This window comes from Thermobia domestica, chromosome 4 (genome assembly GCF_964235325.1).
Source record: "Thermobia domestica chromosome 4, izTheDome1.hap1.1, whole genome shotgun sequence".
In the NCBI taxonomy this organism is placed as follows: domain Eukaryota; kingdom Metazoa; phylum Arthropoda; class Insecta; order Zygentoma; family Lepismatidae; genus Thermobia; species Thermobia domestica.
This window is the reverse complement of record NC_137457.1, coordinates 300,752,627-300,780,441: the sequence shown is the minus strand read 5'-3', so window position 1 is coordinate 300,780,441 and position 27,815 is coordinate 300,752,627. Positions and strand designations below refer to the sequence as shown.

Genomic DNA, 27,815 nt, shown 5'->3' with positions numbered 1-27,815 from the left:
TCCTTTGAGTTATATATTCCAACACAACAAAGTTGTATACAGGAGTGGCATCTCTCTCAGGCGTTTTTTTCATGCCCAAATGGTTAAAAACAACACGAAGGATAACCATTTCTCCAGTGTAAGATAAATCTTTATTGTTTGGAGTGTTTTGCCCAATGAGCTCCATATATCACTGACATTATAATTAATTGTGTATTTAATGTATTTGTGTATTTAATGTATTTGTGTATTACATACTGCTTGCAAGAAGAACAAAAACAGTGATCTTGAATTAAAAACTCAAACCGGAAGTAGGCTCATTCTTGCAAGTGGTGCCAGATATTGAAGATATAATCGAAAAAATCTCTCTCTCATGGTACCCCTTGCCGATTTTTATCAAAACGTCTTTCGCTTGTGTCTGTAAAGGGACATGTATAGTTGTTGTGAGGAATGACAAGGAGATTCATGCTCGTATGTGAATGATGCGCTGTGTAAAGAGCGCAGGTTCAGCTAGTTAGTATTTATTCTTATTATTCATTGGTATTTGTCTATCTTTTATATATATATATATATATATATATAATATTCTCATATATTTACTACTTAACCTCTTTTTTAGTTTTTTTACTTCTCTTTTTAAACAGTATTTTCGTTATATTGTGATATTTTTTTCTTTTTTAATTTTATTTATGGCAATCCTGTAAATTGTGACGGAAACAAATAGCCACGCTGCTGACGCTACCATTAAATCCAAATCAATTAATTTAAATGTTCAGTTATTTCGTATAGTAATAGAACTTACCTGTATTTATATTTTTTTCCCCATTGTCTGTGCAGATTTGTGATAATTCGCACTCACACGGCGTTAAGACTCTTTGCTAAACTGTCAAACTTTTTTGAATTTTGCTGAATAACTAAAAGAATATAAAAAGTAACCGAGGTAGTATTTACAAAAATTCTATTAAAAAAAAAACACGTTGCTGTTTCTTCACAGTGTTTCATATGGAGTACGGTATATATATTTGGGTATCCATACGTTGTGACGTCATAAACTGTGCACCCAGATTTCTGGTCTGTAAGAAGAGGTTTGGAAACGGTTCTTAGTGTATTTAAAAGTGTTTTGTAGATACTACTTGGCTCACTCAATATATTTTTTATATTTTAGATATTATCTGACTCATTCACTAGGCTACACATTTTATATTCTTCATTGTCTTTTAAAATATTCACTAAAATTCAAAAAAAAAAAAAAAAAAAAAAAAAAAGTGGGTGAGCGTAGAGAGATTTTTAAAGCAAGAGGAAGAGGGGATTGTCTGTAGGCGGTCAAGCCTTTATTATAAATTGTCTTTCGTCGGTACGAATTTAGAAGAGACACACTAACCGTGTTATTGAATGAGTAAGAATAAGATACAGTAAAAATGTGTGATGTAAGGGTATTTTTAGCTGCTTCTAATTGATTCGGTGAAGATTTAGAATAGCTTATCGTAAAAATGGCAATATTGCAGGTAAAATATCACTTTATAAATGAAAGACCAATGTTCAGTTAACTCATTTTTAGAAGCAGAAAATTGACATAGTAGTAACGTAGAAAAAATAATAAATAATATTAGTGTGACTGTCACAGAAGCACCCCATATATGTACAGTTCAACAGCTTACAGGTAATTGTGTAAGGTGGTTTGCACTCTGTGATTTCCAATAGCGCCCACCTCAGCATTGCAAGCGCCTTAAGCGTGTGTGTGTAAGCTATTAAATATATATAAATATATTAAGATTAATCAAAGTAGATATTTGAAATCATTAGTCAGTTGAATTTCTTAAGTTATTATATCCATTGTAAGTTCCATATATGACACCCTCCATTTCTCTGGAACCCACCGGAAACAAACGATACCGGAACTGCATCCTGCTTCACTTATCCATTACAAATTTTGATTGGTATCTGAAACCTACCTTTGTACTTTGCTCTGCGAATACTTATAAATATAAGCTATAGGTTCAGTCAGTGAAAATTCTGATTAAAATTGCATACCATAGTCCAATTTATTTATTTAAAAATATCTTATGCTTAAGTCAGTTGGTATCGCCATCTGACTGCTTTTAAAATTTATTGTGTTTACATCCTTTTAAATAAAAGAAAGTTGATTAATGGTTATTTTATTCCAGGAGCCGGTTCCCTCATGAGATCCGCAGTAAGTGTGATCCTGTCCAGCCCACCGCCAGACACTACCATGTCATATCCTGATTATCAGCAAAATGCTCACGACCATCAAGCGCTCCTCGTGCTGGTCAGGCACATCGGTAAGTTCCTCTATCATTATTACTATTATCACTCAGCGTAAGTATACGGGAACTTAGAGTTTTACTCTAGGTGTATGTGTGTGTGTGTGTGGGGGGGGGTACTTTATTTCTCGGTAACTGCTGGCCAGATCTGAGCGAAATTTGATGGGCAAGTGGCCTATTGTCTAAGGCAGTGATTATCAACCGATATGTCACGACACACTGGTGTGTCACGCAGTCCCCTAAGATGTGTCGCCAAATTTTAGAATTTAAAAATCATAAAGAATTTAATAATAACTAGTTAAAATCGAGACAGATTGTACCGGTCAACACCTCCCGCGGTAGCAATAATGCTCAGTGCTACATAGAGTCATTATAAAATGTAATAGGATTCACTATTATAATATATTATTATTATTATTATTATTATTATTATTATTTATAATAAAAATATCAAACAAGTGTACGTTCAGTAAAGTGTGCCGTCAGTCAGAAAAGGTTGAGAACCTCTGGTCTAAGGAATAAAGATCGCCGAGCTCAGTTAGGTACCAAATTTGCACGCCGAGAGCCTCTGAGTTTGGTTGACTGATTATGTTCCGGTTGTTATTACTATTGTATAAACAGAACAAGGCAGTGCAGAAATACCTTGTCCTTTGTACTGCTGTGGTATATTTAAGTAACTGTAGAGTTTGCTATGAAATCGTGAAGTCAGTCTTTGTCTTCTTTTGTTTGACAAATGAAGCTTGTTTGACTCATTGGAGTTTTTATTGTACTAATTCTTAACCAGTTTTTGTGCATAAGTCTCAGCTCTTCAAAAGAAAAAACAAATTTTCATAAGATCTGGAAGGTATAGATAATAGGAAATTGAAATTTGTGAGTAATGTGATCTGTAATATTTCTGAGTGTGCTCTCGCAATAAGTTACTTAATTGGGAGATATAACACTGGAAGAAACAAGAAGCCACCAATTTATATGGACAACTCAAAGTGCTTTTCGTACATGAAACCTCCATTAAATTATACTGCTTATATTTTCTGGTCGTAACATTCAAATGTATGATTATTTATAGGCGCATGTTCAGCTTCACTAATTGTAGAATGTATCTCATTGCAGAATCAGGAAACGAAAGTCATGACACGTGCGTTGATCTCTCAACTGTGGAGTCCGGATTTTCAACCTGATCTCTTCATTCCCAACAAAGTCACTCTTGTTCATATGCTTTTGGTACTTGAATCTCTCTGTCCATGAATCTCACAACATTACCTCGTTTCTGATTCACAAACACACGCGTTTCATTGCATTGTATTGCAGCATTCTTGTTTCTCTAAATCATCCCATGTGTTTGCTTGGAATGCCAGAATACGCAACTTTAATTGTATGTCTGTACTATCTGTAATTTGATTTCATTTGTAGATGGCGCTGGTTTCTGTTGAATGTAAACTTTAAGTACAGCTACAATTAAAGTTAATTTGCAGAGTGGAAAAGCTAAAATACTGTAAGAGTTCATGTAGGGAAATAATAGTTTGATTATTGGAGACGTGTAGTGTACTGAAATTTCTCAGTTTGTGAACAAAGATAATTAATTACTATCTGCAATGGGATAATGCGTTGAACATGGGATTTATTGATAAAGTTGGAACTTAGATATTGCTTCTTTATCTCTTGTAGGACAACAATTAAGGCAGAAAAGTTTCAACAAGGTTTTCGAGAGGATCTCTCGCCTGAACCATGTGAAGGTGGATGATTCGCAGGGAGTGACAAGAGGAGTGTGGGCACGCTATGTCAAGAGCTATCCAGTAGAAAATAATGACTGGGGAGATTTCCAGACTCATCGTAAGGTTCTTGGACTCATATGTGTAGGTAAGGATAAATCATGGTCTATTGGTACATTTTTTGTAATGTGTTGATTTTAGAAAGGACCCTTGGTATATTCCTCGTGTGTTTGGCACTCTTCCTTTAATACAGCGTGTAGTTAGCACCGTTTGAGCTTTGCTCGATCAGGCCACGTTACATTTTAACAAGTGCTGTATCAAGTCAGTTTGAATTGACTAATTTAAATTAGAATATAAAGTTGACCCACAACCCTAGTAAGCTTACACCTGTTAGTATCTGGTTCAGTGAATCATTATTAAATTATTTCAACAAACTCTGATTCCTTCGTCAGTAATCCATAACCTAGTTACATACCTGACTCGTTAAAAAAAATGTTGGACTACCTTAGAAAAGTAACTCAAAAAGAGTGGAAAACTGACTGACTGGACCGGGATTCGAACCTGGGACCGCCGTCAGAACAGCCACTCACTCTCAAGGTCAGTGTTCTTCACTCGTACCACGTGAGTTGTACAGTCCGCAGCAAACAACCTGCAACATGAGCATGTAAGTTTATTGTGAAACTACGCCTAACAGCCCAGGGAATCAACATAACATCTAAGTAACACGAATTACGACAGGAGAAACTTCGGCGTCCTCCCCAGCACACTTAGTTCGGAGCAGAAGACTTCGTCGTTTCACAATAAACTTACATGCTCATGTTGCAGGTTTTTTGGTGCGGACTGTACCACAGACCACTACTGTGCTTGGACAATCTCTATGTCCATATATTGATATAACGGTTCTAATTTCATATAGATATTGGAGAGCACTGACTTCGAGAGTGAGTGAGTTAGTGGCTGTTCTAGGAAGCGGTCTGCGGGCATAGTAGTTAACGCATCGGCACAGTACGGTATATCGGAGGTCCCGTGTGTGTGTCTCGGTCCAGTGAATCACTTTTTTTTTTTTCACTCTTTGCGAGTTGTTGAATTCACATTTACAGAGGATCTTGTATATTAAAAAAACGGTTGTTTCCTCTTTCATTAATATCTATACTCTAGAGGAGTTACTGCTACGTATATCATCGGAAACAAATTTAAATAGAAATTCCAGAAAAACTAATGATCATTTTCTGTACTTGAGCCATTTTTTTCCCTGGAAAAATTGTCTTTACTTGAACCTCAGTAATCTAGATGAATTGTAAAGTTTCACCTTAATATTAATTTAGAAAATTATTTTTAATATTAAAGTGACACTTTACAATTCTCCTTGATTAGTGAGCCTGAAATGAAGACTTTTTTTTTTTTTTTTTTTTTTTTTAAGTGGCTTAAGTGCAGAAAGTGCACACTCAAATAGAATGCCTCCTTTTTAACCATTCTGCCATATTTTTTGCTTTAACTGATCTTCGTAAGCAGTTCCCATATACCCGACTTTACACTCACTCCAGTTAGTTTCAGTAGTCGTACGTCAGCTGTTTTGGTTGATTTAGTCACATTTAGCAGTGAAAGCGCTTTCTAGAACGATAACGCCCGGTTTTGAGGTCCGTGCTCATACTTCTCAGGCTAGATGCAATGTAGCATAGCTTGTGCTCTGCTTGCACTCCCCAGTGTCTGTATTACTAGTAAACACATTCGGCGGTATCCATATATACGGTAAGTGGGAGACCCTAGTTTTATCCTTACCCTAGTCTATCAGCTTTCCATTGTGTGAAGTTTCATTGAATTGCCACTTACAGCACGGAACATATGAAGAACGCCTCGAAAAGCAAGACAGATTCAGAAGAAAGATGATAAGAAAGAAAGCGAAAAAAGAAAAGTATCTTTTAGGAATAAAGGAAACTTGAGGAACGCCGAAAGGATTAAAACTTGGAGCTTTGAAAGGAGAACAAATTATATAAACCTAATGAAGTTAGATTTGTTGGTTGTAGATAAAGGGGGTAGGCTAAATTATGGTATATGTTTACTTGTTTATGTACGTAGGTCGTTCAATATGTAAGTTTCCCTAGTCTGTAAAAAGATTTATTTTTTGATATATTTGTATTGATTGATTGATTGTGAGTTTAACGTCCCGTTCAGCAGCGAGGCTATATGAGACGTGGACCTACTGATTAACGTGGAATCCGAACCACATGAGCTCCCGCCGGGAATCGAACCCGGGTCTCCCACGCCAGAGGCGCGTACGCTAACCGCTTAGCCACGGAGGAGCTCCTGATATATTTGTAATCCATACGTACATGTATAGGTGGGTCCTTCCTCACCTCTCCACATAATCCTCATTGATATTCAGGCATTTGTCTCACCGCTGCACCCAATATGCTCAAACCCTTCGCAGAAAACCAGAGCCGCTATTTAGCACTCTCTTCACATTCCGCTGGGTCGCATCTGTCGAATCTGAACTCTTCTTCAGGGGAACGCAGTTCGACATAAGCGACCTGTTCTCTTCTTGACGATAACGCCCACCCCCGCTCAGCACGTAAGCAAGACAGAATTAAAAAAAAAAAAAGGTGGGATCGGTTGTCTCACTCTCCGTACAGCCTCAATTTAGCGCCGAGTTACTTCCACCTTTGTCCGGTTTGTCTGCATTGCAAAGAGAAAGTTTCGAAATAGATGAAAAAGTGAAGCCCTGATTATTGGCAAAGGGTTTGGACAAATTAGTGCAACGGTGAGACAAGTGCTTGAATTTTAATGGGGATTATATGGAGAGGTAAGGAAAGACCCACCTACTCATCTGTGTATAGTTTACAGATGTATCTTAAAAAATAATGCTTTTTTTTTACAGCTTACGGAAACATATATTGAACGACCCACGTATATGGATGTAATTAGAATGCCGAAATATTGAAGATTTCATTAGTGTATAATTATTGCTTAATATTAGTGTTCATTGTACTCCAAATACAGGCAGCTTGATTTATAATGAATCTTTACAATCAGAAATTAAGCTTGTACTGTAGTTACAAAATAAAAAGGAGAGCGTTGGATGGTTATAGAAATAGTGGAGGTCGATTTTAAAAATTATTTTTTTTCGAAACATAATCATAAATGATAGTGTTAATTTTTTCAAAACATAATCATAAATGATAGTGTTAACCGTGTCACAGGTCACGGAAAATTTACTTACTTGAGTCAGGGAAATTAATGCTAGAATTCCAGTGTGAACTCTGTATAGAATATGTCAAGAAAATTGCCTGAATCTGAGTTTTAACTTAAATTTTTTGGGATTCATCGTGATATTTTCCTACCACTTTTGTTGAATTACTCAACGGTTACCCATCTAGAGGTAAATAAAGCTCGCCTTTCTTATTCAGTTTCCTATTCGTGTAAAGGGCCTCTCCGGTTTGTCATAAGGACCAGATTGTGTTACGTGACTAGATCAAAAGTCAGGTTGCGTGCTAAATCGAGTCTGGAGATTCCAAATCCAGATGCGAGATATTTCAAGGACGTAACCTCCGGTGGACGACCCTGGGTAATTCCAAGAAGATACATACACTTTATCATTATTATCGATTTTATTCAAACAACTTGACTTTTGGCAATATTCACTCCATATTTACTTTATGTGCTATACATCATTTTTAAGCTCTTCATTATATCTTCGTAATAAGCTTTCAACTAGCCATCTCCTTATTATAGTTTTTCAGATATTTGAACGAACTCATTTTTTTCATTGATTTTCCACTGACTTTAATGTTCATGTTTCGTGAGTTTTTACTATGTTCTATCCATTTTTAGGACAGTTTATTTTTTGAATGTCTAATCTCCATAGTCTGTTCTACATTTGGGCTGAATTTCATCCATTTTTTTTTTTACTTTTTTTTTTTTTACTTTTTTCAGAAGTGGAGAAATATTTTTTTTAAAAATTAATTTCCCATTGACATTAGTGTTCCGTGCTTTTTTTTTTAAGGACAATTTGCTTTTGGAATATAGAATCTGCATAGTCTTTTCTACATTTAAGTTGAATTTCAGCCATCTTCCCTAAAGTCTGTTAACATCATTCCAACCGGATACGCCCTTCTTGTATTCTTAACAAATGGTTTCGATTGTATAGTCTTCCCTCGGTTAATTTCTCGAATGTGGATTGAACATAAACCTTTTATACTTTCCTGTATGTCCTCTTTTCTATTATGGAATTTGTCCAAACACGTCTGTTATTTACTTAATTTTATTGTTCACTAAAAATTCGTAAACTTAAGTATTTTTACACTCCGTTTTATACTTCGTTATATGACGAAGTTATTAAAATCTGTTCATTTAATTTTGATTATTATGAGTGGGAATGCTCTTTCGGCGTTAGTTTTTTTTTTTTTTTTTTCTACGTACATCATGACCGACGAAAAGATCAGAATGGTTTTTGAAAATTTTCACATGATAAGTATACTGAAGTCAATTTTATTATTAAGTTTACAAAATGTACTGGTGAAGACATTTTAATTGACAAATTGATCCATTAAAAAAAAATCGCTAAGGTTTCATGGTTTTCAATAAACATCTCTGTATATAAACCTTCTAAGCATTTCTTTTAATAAATTGTTCTCATTTTTCAGGAAAATGCAATTCACAGCAGGAATTAAATGAACTGTGTCGCATTCATGAATCTCTCAAAGTGAAATACTCATCTACGCTGTTCGATTCACGTTGTGTAATATTTGGCCTGTATCCTGATGGAACACCTTGCACGCCTGTCACCGGTTCTACTCCAGATCTTTCCCCTGAGTCGGGGAGCGGACCTTCTAGCTTGCCACCTGTTGACTCGGATAGTGGCGTCTACGAGCAGACAGTGCCCCCACCTGTACCTCCAGACACTCAAGATACAAATGAAGAACTCGGTGATAAGTTGTTTGTGGAAGAGATCCCTGTGGTACCTACGACTGGCCAGAGGATGCTTTGTGAAGACTCCGTAGCTGGAAGAATAACTAGTAGCTCGTCAAGTGGTGATAGTAGTTCCCCTATTAGTGATAGAGCCCCCACGTCACCCTTATCAAGTGGAGAACAAAGTCCCGATTCCACTCCAAGCAGTAGCAATACGGACAGCTTTTCTCCATCGGCGGATGCCGCGAAAACGATCACGAGTGTTCCGTCAACAGAAAATAGTTCTAGCAATTGTGGTGGTGCGTCTGAGAGTTCAGTGAATGGTGGTGTTCTTCCGCCCCCTCCAAGTGTGAAATCAGTGACTCCCGAACCGATATCGAACGGTTCCCTGTCCTCCCCCAGCTCAAAACAGTCTTCGTTAGGAAATGTTGCTCCGTATACAACACCATCGAACTTCAAAACTAGGGCATTGTTCTATCCGAATGTAGATACGTGTGAAAATTTAGAATCGGATTTACAAGAGTTTCTGCAGTCGTTATTCTGGATTTTGGAATCGAAACGGCTCGAACGTAGCCGTGAGAAAGTGGAACGTGTGTCTCTTATATATGCTCCGTTTGAAAGAAAAGACTTCGTAGGTTTAGATTTAGATTCGCGGACTAATCGGAAAAAGTGTGTAGGGCGAATGAAAAAGCATTTGGGAGACCTGTCGTTACAGGCAGGGTTGCCAGGTGAAGCCATTAATTATTATGTATCAGCAGTGGACATTCTAAAATCAGTTAATGATTGGCTGTGGTTAGGAGGTAAGTTAAGGTGCTTTTATTTATGAACAGATATAATTTAATGCATGTTTGTAATAAATCGTGAAAATAAAAGGATCGCTTATGTTATACGATGTGTCCGGCTGAAACGTCCAGTGAATGAAAAACTCAGAACTTCCGACGTAACTAGTATATTTCTTCAAAGCTTAGTTCTACAAGTCGAGAAATTTCTTTTACGTATGTAATAGAGTTGAGTATGTGCACCATTTATAGTGCGACAGACGTTGAACCTGTATTCTACGTCTCGTGACGTATTGTTCATTTCCGGTGTCACATTGTTGATAGCAGCACAAATGCGATCTCACAGATCACGGACTGGAGTTCGAGAAACTTGATTTTTACAAATCACCAAAAGACAAAATTAAGTGACGTAAGGTCACGACTTCTAGGGATCTACGAAATTGGATGGCTACCCGTATGAGTCCACAGGCCTGGGAAAACTGCCCGAAAACCCAGGCACAATTCCTGTGTAGTGACATGGCACGCCATTTTGTTGGGAGATTGTGTGTGGAGCAGTGTTGCTAGATTGGGCGATTTTTGAAGTGCCCTCGGCGTCAAAATTTCAAATTGGGCGACACGCTACTTTTTGAGCTACTTTTTAATTATCTGCTGGCTATAACTCTTAAGAATGCGCTATTTTTTCAATTTTCATATATGATATCACAAATTATTAGTTATATATATAATAGAATAGAAGTTTTGTTTCTGGAGTATTTTATTCACAATGAACAATAGGTATAATAGAACTGACATTCGATACTACGATACTAACTCAATTCTTGTTTTGAGCTCCTCCGTGGCTATGCGGTGAGCGTACGCGCCTTTGGCGTGGGAGGCCCGGGTTCGGTTCCCGGCGGGAGCTCATGTGGTTCGGATTCCACGTTAATCAGTAGGTCTACGTCTCAAATAGCCTCGCTGCTGAACGGGACGTTAAACTCAAAATCAGCTCAACTCAATTCTTGTTTTATTACTTTATGACCTCCAGATCTGACAACACAGTACTTTTGTTGAGTTTAGGGCTGTTACAGTATCACTGGCAATGTTTCTCTCTCAGTTAATGTCTAAGCTTTTAGTTGTACGGAGTTATCTAAACGTGAATATTGCAAATTTAATTGTGTTGCTATATTATCCATATTAAATTAATGAGTTTAAGTAAATTAACAATAAACACTTCCAGAATTCATGGCTCCTAAATGAAAAAAATTAGCAAATGAAGTAAAGAAGTGAGGAATAACAGTGAAAAACATACTCCAAATGTTGTAAAGTATATTTCAGAGCCCACAAACTGATTAAGTAAATATGTCTCGTAGGAAATCAGAAATGTCGCCCATTTTACACTATCAATATCTACCATGTTCATTGCACACGGCAAGTTCTACTGCTCCTGACGAAATATGAAATTTGTCCTAACACACTACTTCCAACAGTCCGAAACTACGATCGCTGTCTGACTGTTGCCAACCCAGACATCTCATGTATTTCCAACTCCAAATGTTTCCACTCAATCGATAAGGATATATCGATTCGTAAAAGTGAGGCTGCAAAATAATTCACTTTTAGGTTTGATCTACAAATAGGTTCAAATCCACTACTCTTGCAGTAGCATCTCGCGCCTTTTTAATTTTCAAATCTGGTAACACTGGTCTGGAGGGAGCTCTGAAAGTGCGTAAAGCTGTATGAATGCCTTTCATTTTAGCTTTGGATTTTTTTTTTTTGTTTGTTTGTTTGTTTGTTTGTTTGTTTGTTAGAGTTAGGTAAAAATAAAATTTGGTCAAAGCAAATAATAAATAAATAAAAGTGTTAGAGTTTTGGTAATGTATCATTGCGTTCATTAATCTGTAAAAGCAGTGATGATTTGTTTGATCAGATTTTATTTTTAATTAAGGTAAAACTGTAACATACTAAGGTAAGTCGCGCCATTTATGGTCCTTTCCGGGAAGAAGAACGGCCCTATAATACATAATGTTCTTCATAATGCACACCGAACATTCACTTTCGAAGAATGCGTTCGTTCTCCCTCACAGCATGGAGTGGTTCCGTTCCCAATATCCAGCAATTATGCTGGGTAACTTTCCCGGAAGTGTGGAACATTCATTCATCAGAAAAAGCACAAAACCTGGAGAAATGACTAATTCGCATAAATTTTTTGCAATCATTGTTTCCGCAGATGCTTTCCTGGGCGGCTTGTCGTGAGATTTTAGTTTCTGACACTGCTGCAATTTATAAGCTCATGGGCGCAAACCTTTGTGCATAACATCATGTACTGTCAAGCTAGGTACTTGCAATTCTGTACTGGCTTATCGGACGGACTGGTGGGGCATCGTTGGAAGGACGCACAAATTTATTTAAGATTGACGTCTGGAACAACACGCTTTGTGTGATAGCCCGACAATGACAGCAAACTTCTGGTATCATGAAAATGTTAGTTCTGTTTTTTAGTGGACTTGAACATAGATATATTGTCTAATTGTTGTAGTCGATATTCTAGACGATAACGCTGTTGAGCAGGTGTTACAGACTTCAGGTCGGTGAATGGTAGCACCCGGAAAACTCTGCTGTATGAATGCACATCGCTGTTGAGACCTTCGTGGCGCGTCACTTCGTACACAATACAGTATAGCGCATACACAGTGTGAGATAATCATCTACGAGGAAAAAAAAAAAGTTTCTCTACGTGTAGAACTGAACTTCGTAGCAATATAATAATTGGAATAGAAATTACAAATTTTCTAATTGATTAAAGTCAGACATCATGTATTGTTACTGCGCCTGAAGTTTTATGTACTATTACATGTAGTAAACTAATTCAATAATGTGTGTTCTCTTCCCGATAGTTAGGGGTAACTCAAACAACATTTCTCATCATCTTTTCTTTCAAATAGGCCAATACTTTCGGGGCCGGAAGCGGAGAGAGCAAAACTCTCCTTTAGTTGGCCAATTGCCCACTCCGGTGCCAATTATGGTAATTCCAATTGCATGTCACACTTGTGCAGGACAAGTCGGTTAGGAATTAGTGTCCCAGTGAAATCTCATCACATTTTAATTGACCCTCTCCTCTTCCTTCCAGACATCTTTTCTCGTTGAAAAATCTATAGTATTTAAAAAGTAAACTTCTCTTTAAAATCTATATAGTAGATAATGTATGACATATATTTCTTCAAGTGAAAAATTTTGTCTTGCGCCGCTCCTTCCTGGTCCCATTTGGGAATAGAATTAAAACCTAATGGCTCCCAAGAAAAGAACTACACAAGGTGTAAGAAAATGTAGAGACTACGGTACATAATTTTTCGGGAAACATTTTATATATTTATGAAATTAAACGTAAAAAGAAATCGCGTTTTGCATTATTTTTTAATGGGTCTTCTTAAATAATTTACACTTTTTATGTAATTTATATACACATTTTATAGACCTGATTAAAATATATTATTCAGTCTACTTTTGTCAGACCATCAGCTCATTTAGCCGAGCGGTCAATACTATTCCGGAGAGGACTCACTGGATCTCCGATCTGATTCCATATTCGTCGCAGCTTACTCGCCTAGATATGACATTTGCAGTTTTTTGGTAAAAATGCTTAATTTACTAGTTTAAGCCATGAGTAGATATTCTATCTTTTTGACCATTAGACCTTCGTATTGCAAAGAAATTAATTCTTCATGAACACATTTTCAGTATATGCCACTGTTATATATCGTTCTTTTAGGTGCTTATGAAGGCTTATGTGCAGCATCAGTAGTAACTTTGTATCCAAATTTGTTCCGCAATTCGCCGCTTCATAGAAATGCGTCATTTCAAGAGAGCAGCCCGGTGAAAACTAGGTAAGTTAGATTTAAAAAAAAAAAAAAAAAAAATAGTTCTAGATTGGTAAGTAAACTACGGTAGCAGTGATAGTTGTGGAATAATAACTCAAAGTATGGGTTGTATATTAATTATTTCAAAGTAGCAATACTCCTTACTTGAAGCATCTGTTGTCTTAACACGTTTCACTCTTGTGAACACGAAAGTACTGCTTTTATTGGGTATTTAAATGCATATTTGAACTATTTTAGTTGTAGATCATATTTAGGACCGAAGTGTTATGAAATCGTATTTTTGGACATATTTTAGGCGAGTTTTAGTTACTGCTTAGTATTTGGCAGGTTTGCTAACTAGGTTATTCTGCGTTTTGTTTGTTAGAAATATTTTACCTTCTGTAAAGCTGAAAATCTGCTTAATTAATGAAGGAGTTGAGTTTACCTTTTTTTTTCTTTTTTTTTTTACATATTTAATTTGTGTCAGTTTTTTTTTTTTACATATTTAATCTATCTGTGACGGCTTTTTTTTACGTATTTAATCTGTCTGTCTCAGTTTTTTTTACATATTTAATCTGTCAGAGGTTTTTTTACATATTTAATCTGTTGTTTTTTTTACATATTTAATCTCTGTCAGGGTTTTTTAAGTATGTAACTGTTTCAGTTTTTTTTTTTACATATTTAATCTGTCTGTCAGAGTTTTTTTTTACATATTTAATATGTCGTTTTTTACATACATAATCTCTGTCAGAGTTTTTTAAGTATGTAATCCGTCATTTTTTAAATACATATTTAATCTCTTTGTCAAGGATTTTTTCACATATTTAATCTTTCTGTCAGAGAGAGAGAGAGAAAACCTCAACAACTACTTGATTGATCGCCATCAGATTTGACCATGATTTACAGGGTCAAAAGTTAAGAATCAAATATATTGATGGACCCACGTTAATGCAGTAGGTTCCAAGATATGGACAATTAAAAATCGGTTTCCCATGTATTATTCTTATGGGAGTAATTATGGATGTTATACTTAGTTGATAGGCTCCCCATAGTGCTGTTGAGATTAGCTAGTGGTATAATGCTAGGATGTAAAATACTAATCTGTCCTTTGAATACAGTGCTAAAATGAAACTAGATTTCTTTCTCGCCGAAAAATCTAAATATTTAAATATCGCTGCTGAAAAGGGACGATGAACTCAGCTCAACTCAAATCTAATCAAAGAATTAACATTTTCGGTATTAGCTTATTATATCTAATGTTTTTACTGTATTTTGCATGCATTTATCACTTGAGACACGGGTAATGTTAATTTGTGTTGCCTCTCAGTAACGAAGACTTCTCATTTACGGACAGATAATCGTCTCATCTGTGTGCGTTAGTGAGAGGTTTTACTGTATAATGAAAAGTTTTTATACCCTATGTTAAAATCGAAGTTCTTTATCAATACTAGTTGTGTATCCACTTCTGATTCCTCTTAAAAGAGATTTTTATGTAAAAATAGAAATCTGACTTATCTGTTACACCGGTTGTACTTCGCTGAATTCCCAAACACACTTATTTAGTACAAAATTACATACTGGTAACCGAAATTCGTAGCAGCAGCTAGAAGATTGAGCACCGATTGGTTTAGTAGAGATTCGTGATGAATGCAATCTTTTCATTACGCATATTTACCAGTTGTATTGTTTCTACTTCTAGAGCAAGTTGTATATCAACGAGTTCACTACCAAATGGCGTTGCTCCAGCTGAAATGAGGCAAGCAGTGCATAATTGTTTGACAGCTGATGAAATAGTAGAAAGATATAGAGAAGCAGTAGTGCATTATAGTAAGGTAAGTCATTTCAAGTCCTACTATAAGTTGAGACATTCGAAATGTTTTGTATTTAATCTAATCCTTCATGTAGTATACGTTTTGTGCAGGAAAGTAAACGTATGATTGAAATAACGTATCTAAAACTTACGTAAAATAGGGGGGGGGGGGGGGGGGAGCGCTTACCTCTGTTGGTCCTTGTTTCGATTGATAAGTAAGTTTCAGGGTTCTCACTCACCTGAAAAACCTGGCATAGTCAGGGAATCCAGCTTAGCACTAAAATGTCCTGGAAAAGTAAGGGAATTCCACTAAAATGTCTGAAAACCTGGAAAAGTCAGGGAATTTCATAATTTATTATTTAAATTTCATTTAGCTACAGCAGGCATTTCTTATGTAATGACAAATACTTGAAAGAGGTGGCAACTCTTGCTACTGGAGCCAGTGGTATAATATTTCCACTTTAAAAGGAATATAACAGGGCATTTCCTGGATTAATGCATGAATGTGTTTGACTTTTGCATTTCTAATGCATTCTGCACTTTCATAAATTCATTGGCAACATTATTGACCAGAAAATATACATAAATAGCGTACAATTTATTTTCATATATATATATATATATATATATATATATATATATATATTTTTTTTTAAGTTATCATAATTCACATTTTGTCTTATCCGGCTATTTGGTAGCGGACAGTTCATAATTAAAAACAGTTTTGTTTCTTTCCCTTCATGTGCAAATTCTTTTTTTTCTTTTTTTTTTTTTTTTTTTTTTAATGCACCGGTACAAATATGTGCTACAAAATGATGTACCTGGAAATTTCTGAGAAGTGACCTGGAAAACCTGGAAAAGTCAGGGAATTTGATTTTGGAAAATGAGTGGGAACCCTGAAGTTTATGGTGGACAACATGATGTTCGTGGGTTTTCACAGGGTACTCGTGTTTTTCTCCACTTTCTCATTCCACCAGTTCCTCTATCATTCACTTTCTTTAATCATCGTCTTCCTTAGCTTAAAGGACATAATGATGGGACGTTCAACTGAGAGTTAATTTCATTTCATTTTTACGTACGTAAAATAATATAAACTAATTTCATGATTTATAACTGACTATTTTTGAAAGCTACAGTAATGCAATGTTATAATCACATTTTAAAAATTTAATTTTTGTTCTTGATTTGGTTAAAGAAGAAGAAAAGTATGTTTGTGACCTTGAGGAGCTTAGTAGCGCATGTGAAATGTGGTGCAGGCCTTTAGTTTCCGAGTTATGGACTATCAAGAGTTAGGGTTTAGGAAGAGGCATGTGCAAGTTGAAACAGGGTGGAGGAGCAATAACAGAGGATTTACTGGCGTCGAGGGCCGTACGAAACAATGTATCGTATAAGTTTTTCACAAGAATTAAATAGCGTAGCGTAGTCGCTAACGCTCTCGCCTTTGGTGCGAGCGGTCCCGGGTTCGATTCCCGGTGGGGTCACTCGGTCGAAAAAGTGTAACAGCTTTTTCAGGCCAGCCACCCTGAATGAGGTTTTCCTCATTCCTACCAGGCAAATGCCGGGGTGGTACTTAACTTATAGGTCCCAGGCCGCTTCCTTCCTTCTCCAATCCTTTCTTCCTTTCCTTTCCCCGGATTGTGTGCTCGCCAAGGGACGTCATCCCTCAAATCGTGAAGGGCTAAATAGCCTTAGATGCCGAAAGCCCAGAAATCTAAATCCTAAATCCTAAAGAATTGAATAATCATGCTCAGTCATCATCTTAGGTATTGTTTCATTATTGGCAGGTCACTTGTCGCAGCTGAGAAGCTTCCTGCTCCATGGTCTTCCGTTAACTTGTTTGTCTTATGGTAAGATTTTTCTGTTTTGATATTATCCATCAATTGTGGTCTTCACCCTCCCCTTTTCTTTCCTGCCACCATACCCCTAGCACATCCCTTGTGATACAGTTATTTCTTAGCCAATGCCTCAACCAGTTTCTCTTCCTTTTCTCAGTAATACTCAATGGAGAAACGAAACTCGTTCGTCGTACACTAACATCAGAGGAACACAAAAACTGTTATAACTATGCGACCTAGGATTGGAAAAATTTTCAGTTCAATTTAAGAGATGATGTAAGTAATACATTTTCAACAATGGGGCAAGCAGACAGGATGAAATGATTGAATGAGCTGGAGCTGGCCCGGGGACAGGCTAGTGCACGTTGCTGGTTTGGATTTAATCAAATTTTGAAAGAAGAAGCAGCCTGTCTTTTGAGATAATATCACTCAAAACCGCGAAGCTGCAAGTTTACGACTACTAACCCTTTGGGGATTACGGCTTTTTGGGGTATTTTTTGTAGACTTTCAGTCAAGCAGCTACTGCATCGTCACTATTTATCCTAGGATCATGGTTCATACCTTATTTTCTTCAGAATGGAACCGGCTTTCAAATGGTACCACTTGCATGCTCATACCTTATACCAGGAGAGGGAAAAATGATGTCAAAGGGTAAATTTCGGAGGGAATTTTTTTTCACACTTTGGGCCCCTCTGGAACGGCCCTGTGTGAACGTAGAGATCTAAAAAAAAATCTGATGAATAGTACTTGGTATAGTGAATGTGTGTGCCAAATTTCAAGTTTCTATCTTGAATACTAAGGGCGGGAGAAATTTTATCAAGAATTCCCACAATGCCCCAAATTACCGCAAAACACCATGATCTCAGGTAAAAAATTTCCTGAGACATCTCTATTTACCCTAGGACTATAATCCGTCAATCATTCTCTTCAGAATAGAACTGCCTTTCAGGCGGTACCATTCACATGTATCTAAGGCGGGAAAATCCCGAAGAAAGGGATTTTTTGGGTCTAAAAATTCCTTTTTTCAACTTTTAGCCCCTCTGGACCCCCCTGTTTTAACGCAGAGATCTGAAAAAAAATCTGATAAATACTACTAGGTAGGCTGAATGTTTATACACAATTTCAATCTTCTAAGTGCAAAAGTAAGCCCGCCAAAAAATATATATACCGACAATGTACCATATTCCCGTATACAGAAGGATATTTTGTAAAAATTCCCTGAGACATCCCTAATTACCCTAGGACTATAATCTGCCAATCATTCTCTTCAGAACAGAACTGCCTTTCAGACGGTATGACTCACGTGTCTCCATCATGTATCTAAGGCGGGAAAATCCCGAAAAAAAGGATTTTTGAGGTAAAAATATACCTTTTTTCAACCCTTTGCCCCTCTGGATTCCCCCCTGTTTTAACGCAGAAATCTGAAAAAAAAAAAACTCTGGTAAATACTACTCGGTGGACTGAATGTTTATGCAAAATTTCAATCTTCTACGTGCAAAAATAAGCCCGCCAAAAACTAATGAACATAGGCTTAATAAAAGAAAATATGTATTTTAGAATTATGACGTCATCACCTTCTATGTCTCGACGCAGGAAGGTGTGAAACCATACGTAAGGTCTTCTACAATGCCTCTGGACTTTTTTAAAAAAAAAAAGATAAAAAAGCTCAAATAGGAGAGTTATAACGCAATGTACCATGAAACACTCGTATGGTACAAATTGTACCATAGGATCCCCAAAGGGCTAGTCATGGAGCAGTTTATTATAGCGCAACGTGTGCTGATTATGAAATTTTTTTTATCAGAACGGAGAAAGTTATGCAGCAACTGTCAGGCGACTTTGCGCGCGGTTGTAGGGCAAAATGAGGCATCGAATGAACGAAAGTTCGTAAACTTATGAAAAAGTTCATTGATACGGGTTGAACAGTGAACATTAAAAGTCCTCGGCATCGTTGTAGTGGTCGTTCTGAGCATAAAATTACTGTGGTTCGTGACAGTGTGGCTGTTAGTTAGACAGTCATAGCGAATTTCACGAACAGAGTTATTGTATGTCAGCGCAGTAGAGGAGGTCATATACCCGACGTCATTCATCATACCTGAAATTGGAATGTGTGATGAACTTGTTTATGAATTTTGTTAGTGTGTTTTGAAAAAATAAAGTTCGTAATTTGATGTAACGAAACAGATGCGCTTTTTGAATAATCCTATATAAAGAAATTGGAGCTGAAAATACAACTCTCACCATAAGAGAGTTTAGTTGAGTTGATTTTAGTTAGCGTCCCTTTCAGCAGCGAGGCTATATGAGACGTGGACCTACTGATTAACGTGGAATCCGAGCCACACGAGTTCCCACCGGGAATCGAACCCGGGTCTCCCACTCACCATAAGAAAATATGGACAATGTGTATCTATTACAGTAGAGCTAGAATAACACGAAATAATCAAATTGAAATACTGTTTCTGATTAAAATCATCTTGCAATAACATTTTAGGAAGTATTCATGATGGGAGGAAAACGCAAATGGGGGATAAAGTAACAAACGTTTCGTAAAGGGTTGGAAGGTGCACAGGCAAATTATGCCCTTTGGAGACAACATTTGACGCATTGGGTGCTTCCTGAAAGTGTTTTCTTGTAATGATAGTCATACAAGTAAATAGATTTAACACGTACTAAATTTTCGCGAATCTCTCTCGTATACTTCAGTTTTTATTTATAGCTTAGAAAGGAATTTGTTTTTCTGTTTTTTTTTTTTTTTCTTCTTACTTTGTTTCCTGTTTCAACCATAAATTCATTATATACAGTACTTCTAAATGTAGTTTTTGCGGCTGAGTGAATACAGATTCTAATCATTTCATGACAATATGTAAAGACGAATGAGAGGGTGTTAGAAATGGTGGAGGAGAAAAGAACAATTTTAGATATTAAGCAAAGAAAGAGATATTGCTTGGGACATTGCCTAAGAAGAAATTGTGTCATGAGGGACGTGCTAGAGGGTATGGTGGCAGGAAAGAGACAGAGGGGGTGAAGGAGGCTGCAATTAATGGACGCTATAACAGCAGAAAGATCATACGTGAAGACAGAGGTTAACGGAGGACCGTGGGGCATAGAAGCTTCTCAGCTACCGAAGTGACCTGCCAATAGGGGCAGGATACCTATGGTGATAATGTAAAATCATAGATTGATTATTTTAGTGTAATAATAGAAAACATGGATTAGTAACTACCTCTTTTGAAGTACATGAGAAATTTAGATTGATTATTTTAGTGTAATAATAGAAAACATGGATTAATAACAACCTCTTTTGAGGTAAATGAGAAATTTCATTAAATATATGGAATTTCAAATATTTAAAGGGCTCATCTTGATGGTTGTAAGAGCAGATTAGCAATATATCTTTTAGGTATAACAAATCAAATAGTATGGGTAGAAAGTTTTTGCTTAGGAAAGAAAGAGAAACAAAGCTTAAATTATAAACGTAGAAAACCAAGTTTTGTGTCATAATTACCGTATCTTAAATTCATAGAGGTTTAACAGTAATGAATAAAAATCCCTAAGTTGAAAGTTTTCTTTCAGAATTTGTTATTAATGTTATTAAACATCAACATTAGGAATATTTTTAAAAAATAACTTCCAAATTGAATTAATTTAGGATCGGACGACTTTAGCATAACATTTAACTTTCTATACTAGCGGTTACGACATAAAAAAGAAAACTCTTTTAGGCAGAAGTGTTACTTTGTGCACTGTTTGACTTTAAATAAAATAATCTCCTATCCCAACCAAGATGAGTGCAGGCATAAAGATACTCAAATTCAAAATTCCACAGCTTCAGCGAAGCTTTTTAAATATGTCGAAAAGAATCGTTACTGCAGCATTGTGGCGAAAGTACATTATTGTTTTAGCGAATATAGTTTAAATATTTCGGTTATCACTTTGCTAACGTAATTTTTATATTTCAGTATCAGTATGCTGGTATAATCGAGACAGAAGCCAGTTTTAAAGCAACCCGTGTCCTCATTGAACAAGGAAGAAATTTACAAGCAGCTACGTTTCTACAGAACGTAGTTTTCATCAATCTTCAACTCAGCGAAGAAGAAAAGGTAAGCTTCATTTATCAGATACACTGTATTTTATTCAGGATATACAGATTTTAGACAGTAGTTTTTTTTGAATCTTACAAAATACGATTCATGCTATTTTGTTGCCATTTTATAAACAAACATTTCACTAATAACCCTAACATATGGCATAAGCCATTTCTTACGGATAAATCTACAAAGGATAATCTGGTTTTGCGGGACGATGTTTTCGGAAAATACCTTATAATTTGGATCGTATTTTACAAGACAAGTGTTTCATTAATAACTACAGCATAACGTGATTTAGTTTAAGGAATTGGAATGAGAAAATTTAATACGGTGGCGCGTACCTTTTATTCTCTGTTGCCATTTTCTTGTTCAAGTCCCTAAAATTATCGCTTGTCTTTGTTAGGAAATTATGTTGAACAGTGTATTCATCATAAAAATTACGGAACCACCTTATTTACGTATTTGGAAGTTAAAAATCCAAGTATGAAAGTATGTGTAGAAAGGATGTATACTAGTATTCCTACTTTTTAACCAAATATTCCTACTTTTTTAAAGAGTGTAGTTTACCAACAGTCTTCTATATATTTACCTTGTCCCGAGGTACAAAAAAATCTCAAGAACTGTTTAATCAATCACCACCAAATGTGACCAGAATATAGAGGGTCAAACGTTGGAGTTTGTTTTTGGACACGATATTTAAAAGCAGAAGTAGTAGAATCAACTCTCCGTTTTGTACGTTGATTACTAAAGCAAAAACGGTAATGAATAGAGAGAAGTGGGTTTTCTGCAATTGATTAAGCGTCCTAGGAATCAGAGATGGGCACGTCATGTTCCATATCATCTGAAATAATGGAATAACTTTTGTGATAATAGTCATAATTAGTTGGGGGAATCACATTGAAATACAATAGTTTCCTTAATTCTTACATTAACATTATATACTACATTAGAACAGCAGCATAAGACTTTACTTATTATAGATATACTAGCTGTGATACGCACTCCGTTGTGAACTCTGACTTTCGGAAAGATTGGGAGCGTTGAATCATGTAATATTTTTTCTAATGTCGGATATTTTCAAAGAAAGAAATAAAAAATAATAATAAATGAATTTCGCTACTGTTTGGAAATGAGAGCAGAGTGAATACGGGTTTTGAACTCTATGTACAGGTTAGTAGTGTGTTGAACACGTAGTGTTCTGTATAATTGAATATATATATATTATGCTTTTACGAAATTGGTAGTTCAGTAATTAGAGGTATTTGGTCCACACGATTTGGTATATTTGTAATGTCGCACGTAATAATGCAAAGTGTGGCCACAGATACGTCTAACGCTGTGACAGGATTCCTGAAATTGGTTGGCAATCCTGACAACTGGGTTACTTGGGAGGAGTGGTAATGCTCACAGACATATTTCTAGGATACCGAAGAGTACTTATACCAATTTTGGGGGTGGATATGTTAAATCGTATGGAAGTTATTGGTAAAAGTTTATTTCGCAATCAGTTGGCAACACTGACTGTGATATTTCCTCAGTGCTTGGATGGTCCATCACAATTTTTGTATATGTGAAACTAGATATAATAAGCTTTCAAACAAAAACAAATTAATTGAAACCCATGATTGAGATTTTCAGAAATAAAGTCTGAAGTTTACAAAATGGCGTTCGTTTTTTTTTTTTTTTTTCAAAATGTTACGTTTCAAATGACTATAAATTTTCTATGAGCTCTACGGAAATTTTTCATTTTTTTTAATGATAAACAACTTCAAGACAATAAAAAGAGAATCATATTTCTGGCGTGATTAGGAACCGAAATATGATTTTTTAAGTGTTCTTTCAAAACGGGGAAATATCATGTCGCGACTGTTAAAAATGAATTTTCTTCTCATTTTTGAAATGTAATAACTTCGAACCACTGATGCTATTGCAGTAAAATTTACATATTTGCAATCAGCATAAAAAGTTTTATAACTACCAAATTTCATCAGAATCTGCGATAGTGGGTTAAATTTTCCCAAAATTTTGGTTGAGTTGACGTGGAATGACTCCTGTGCTAAAACCGAAACTATGTAAATCCTCTGCAACGTATGCTTTTAATATTGATTTGCATAGAGCAAAAACGACAAGAGATAGTGAGAAGCGTTTTTGTAATTGATTTAGCTTTTTAAGAATAGGTACCATCTTATATCATCATTCTGTAACTAAGCCGGAAGTGGCAGAAATTAACCACTTCCGGTTTTAACGTTGACGACCATAGATCATAAACTGTAGGAGATAATGAAATGCGGTTTTCTACAATCAATTAAGCATCCCAAGAATATATTCCGTCTCTACTCTAATCGTCCTGATAAAACCAGAAGTGGTATAGATATACTACCACGTCTAGTTTCAATATTAATTGAAAAATATCACGATATACAAACCAAACTCCTTTACGTGGTATACATTTGACACTCCTACGCGTTAATTATTACAAGTTGCTTGAATCTCTGTCTTGTACTTGCGCTTAAAACATGTTAAATATGTAGCTTTTCGGTTGTAGAACTTTGTAGAAGGGGTAGAAACGCTTTATTGTTTACAATAAAATCAGAAATAGTTCTGGTGAATTCAAAGATGCATAAACTACCAACAGATGGCAGTATGTATCCTACATTTTTCTAGTATATGTTATAGGCAGCGACAGTAGTCATTCAAATTGAATCAACTTTAAGACGAACTTGGTGAACTCATGGAGATTCGAGCCTAGAATTGGCGTGCAGGAGCCGTATATGAGAATAATATAGCTATTTGGGAGGGCTTTTTGTCATAAAATATAATGGCTAGGTTTAGTAGAAGGATTTATGCGTTAGGTCTTGTATTATTAAGCCGTTACGCTAAGATTCGAGTTGTGCCTCGCCTTGGCCATAACTACTTTCACTGCACCATTTTTTTTCATTATCGTTACGTGAACTATTCTCAACTTCTGCTTCAGTCCATAGAAAGCAGGCTTTCCAATGCTCCTATTTTTCCTACATATTTGCGTCTCTTCCTATAAACTGCTATTTTGCCTATATTTTAACGAAACCTACTATATTTTTTGGCATTGCTACTTTCACTTGTGAAAATAACATAAGGATATAAGGTATAGATGGGTGGAGGGTCTTTTGTCTCCACAGTAGGGTGGTTGAATGGAGACTTTTCTGTGTTTCGTCCTTTCCTGCTTATTGTCTAAAGATAATTACATCAAACAATATACAGTTAACGCAAAAAGTATTCATACAGCTGAAAAAAAAAAATTCACGACAAGCAGAACAAAGAGAAACGAAAGGCAAATAAGCATATTCAGACACTGAAGAAAATGAAAGTGTAACTGATACTTTTACTGTTGTATATATTTCCTTATGGTTGTTGCTTAGTGCTGATGAGCTATGTACGAAAATACTAAGAAACTTGTATAAAATTTTACAACGAGATAATTACCCATTTAATTATATTTAGAGTAGAATGTATGTTCATATAACAATTGATGTAATTTTCATGTGATTTTTTTTTTTTTTTTATTTCTACCTATTGGATAATTGAAATGTTCCTTTTTCACAGCTTCACAAAACCTCTTATATTTTTTCGTCATGATTTTCTATATATATATTTTTTCATTAACATTGGAAAACCTTTAGAAAGTAAAGGAAAGATTCATTTTTCCCTTCTTCTCCTTTATCTTTTGTAAATAAATAATCCTTTTTATCTTGATATTTTTCAGATTCATAGGTTTACTACGTTATCGGATCTTTACACAAAAATTGGTTTTCATCGGAAATCGGCATTTTTTAGGAGAATGGCAGCAACACGCTATGTTTCTACTCAAAATCCACGAACAAATTGGGGCCAGTGCTATCAGCTGATGCTACAAACGATTGGTGGTCACAGGCTTACACTGGACCCCTCGGACTTTCCTACAGGTAAAATAAGAATCAAGATTTATTTTGTCACTTTTAGTATATTAGGAGAAGAAAAGTCTAACTACATGTTTCCCGATATATATACTGCCGGTCAAAAGTTTCCGGACAGATTAAAAAACAGGGAAATACGAAGTTAGGCTTGTAATACGATGCAATTTTGGACAGGATACTTGGTATTTAGAAACACAGTGATAGTTATAACATCATAATAATATAATAACGTTATCCAACAACGAAAATTGGCAAATTCTTTAAATGTTCTTCTCGTCAAAGAAACCGCCCTTCGCCGTTATCACTCGTTTCACCAATCAGGGCATGCAGCTTCCAAGTTTTTGTAGATTTTCATCCGAATTATTATTCGAGGCGTTCTGCAGAATATCAAAAACATCATCAGCAGATGTTGGACAGTCTTTTCGTACACTTCTGCCAAGCTGTTCCCAGAGAAGTTCGATGGAGTTAAGATCTGGAGACTGGGGAGGCCATTCCATGATACAAATATCTCCTTTGGCTTGTTTCTTCTTAAAATAATTAGAACAAAGTTTTGACGTGTCCTTCGGATCAGTATTGTGCAGAAAAGTGATTCTGCGACCAATCAAATCAAATCCTGAGGGAATAGTATGATTACTTAAAATGGAATGATAACCTTTTTTGTCCAGATTTCCTTGTATTCTGTGAATACAACCAACTCCAGAATTTGCAAAACACCTCGAAAGTATCACAGAACCTCCGTCATGTTTAATAATCGGGGTTACATAGGAGGCATCTTTTCTGTAATAGATCTTCGAACATAAACTCAGTGTCGTTGTCCAAAAACTTGAAATTTTGACTCATCAGTCCATAATACGCGTTTCTACTGCTTTTTTGTCCAATTTTTGTTCTTCAGGGTTGATTAGAGCCTCTGCTACTTGCTTCCACTGAACTATTAACTGTTTCTGCACAGCAACTATTACCCAGAGTGGAGCTACTCTCAGATGTCGATTCACAGTAATAACTGAAATGTTTGTAGGGTGACTGATTAAATTCTGATTGGAGTTCCGATGCAGTAAGTTTCAAATTTCTTTTGCTAACAAATACAGTAATATGATCTTTCGTACGTGATGTAATACGAGACATTCCAGTTTGATTTTTGTCCATGTTCTTTCATCTTCGCTGAAAACGCTTGACGGAGTCACCAAAAGTAGATGGAGTCTATTTCAGTTTCAAAGGTATTTGACGAATAGAAAAGCCCACATTATGACGCGCAATGATTCCAACCTGTGCCTCTTCACCTAAGATCTTACCTCTGTCCTTGATTTCCAACAATAACGGCAACAAAACTTCAGAAGAGGCAAAAAGTCCACCCAAACATTATTCAAAACGTCACTGTACTCTTATCTTATAATATTATTCACTAATAATGTAAACTTCTGACATTATTTGTGTCTGATAAGGCCTGTATACTAAGGAATTATATTCCAGAGGTAACTATAAAAAGGAATTAACTGCTAACGTTTAACCGTACTTCGATCAGGCAAAGTTATTGCATGATCCTGATCACGCTATTTTAATTAAAATAATCGCCAACTTTACAATAATTCAATGATCTTTCTTTGTTACTACATGTAAACATGTTACAAAAACGAAAAAACGTCTATCCTCCTCCTGAGACATTATAGAGACTTAAACAAACAAAATATTTCGAGTTGGTGGCTTTCCCTATCCAATATTAATTGATTAGCTCATAAAAATGTAAGTTCAAGCGCCTGTCCGGAAACTTTTGACCGGCAGTGTATATACAGGGTGGCTCAAAAGTAGGTGTACAGTAGTACCGTACTGATCAACTCATTGCATTTTATATCATGCATATATATCATGTTTGTTTGTGTTAAGTGCTAAAGGTCAGATTTCAACGACGAAGGAAACCTCCAGCTTCATTTCGGATTTTTCTATACAATTATTCATGTACATCGTAAGTTTTCTAACATTCGCCATGCCAAATGAATTGCAGTTGACAGCATCGTGTCCGTGGGTTTTCTCGTGGTTCTCCCATCTTCTACCAATTATTTCATAATCATCACTTCCTTTTGCCTATAGGACATAACTGTGGTAATTAAAGCTAATTTTTTTTTTCCTACTATTAACTTAATATTCGACCGCATCCACAGGTTTTTAAGACCAGTTACATCTTGTCACTCTTCGGGCAGTATTGTACGATATAGACAACTTAACCTATACCTTTTCTTTCTTTCTTAGCTTGAGAATTCCTGCCGAAACGAAATAACGAAATGAAAGGTACTTATTTATTAAAATAAGTCGTAACAGTTTCAGTAACGTAACGTTATCTTCATCAGACGTTAATTGGTGTATATGTTCATAATATTAAATTATTATTGATATAAAATTTTAATTATTGCTTATTATATATTTTTTTAAATAATATTTAATATACGAAATGAAAGTATATTTATTGTCAGATATGCTGTCACACAGTATAACACAATGTGTCCATTATTGATGGAAAACATTTTAAATACAAATATTTTACGTTGTAAAAAAATCCAGTTGACTACAAATTTTGTTCAGTACATAGCTGGGATACAACTGTTTTGGGTACTGCATTAAATGTTGAATACTACCTCCTTGAGCTGAATACCATAACATTCCTGGTCTCGTTA

At 35.8% G+C, this 27,815-nt stretch overlaps 1 protein-coding gene across 2 annotated transcripts in view; it reads left to right on the top strand.

The window, feature by feature from the left end:
- brun (trafficking protein particle complex subunit brun) overlaps positions 1 to 27,815 on the top strand; it is a 101,814-nt gene that overhangs the window by 16,781 nt on the left and 57,218 nt on the right. For both annotated transcript variants that reach the window (XM_081756372.1, XM_081756370.1), the window contains exons 2-8: positions 2,145 to 2,279; positions 3,927 to 4,118; positions 8,611 to 9,675; positions 13,400 to 13,514; positions 15,187 to 15,319; positions 21,092 to 21,232; positions 24,963 to 25,161. In XM_081756372.1, coding sequence (XP_081612498.1) covers positions 2,159 to 2,279; positions 3,927 to 4,118; positions 8,611 to 9,675; positions 13,400 to 13,514; positions 15,187 to 15,319; positions 21,092 to 21,232; positions 24,963 to 25,161 — 1,966 coding nt within the window. In that variant the 5' untranslated portion in view covers positions 2,145 to 2,158. The remainder of the gene's footprint in view (positions 1 to 2,144; positions 2,280 to 3,926; positions 4,119 to 8,610; positions 9,676 to 13,399; positions 13,515 to 15,186; positions 15,320 to 21,091; positions 21,233 to 24,962; positions 25,162 to 27,815) is intronic.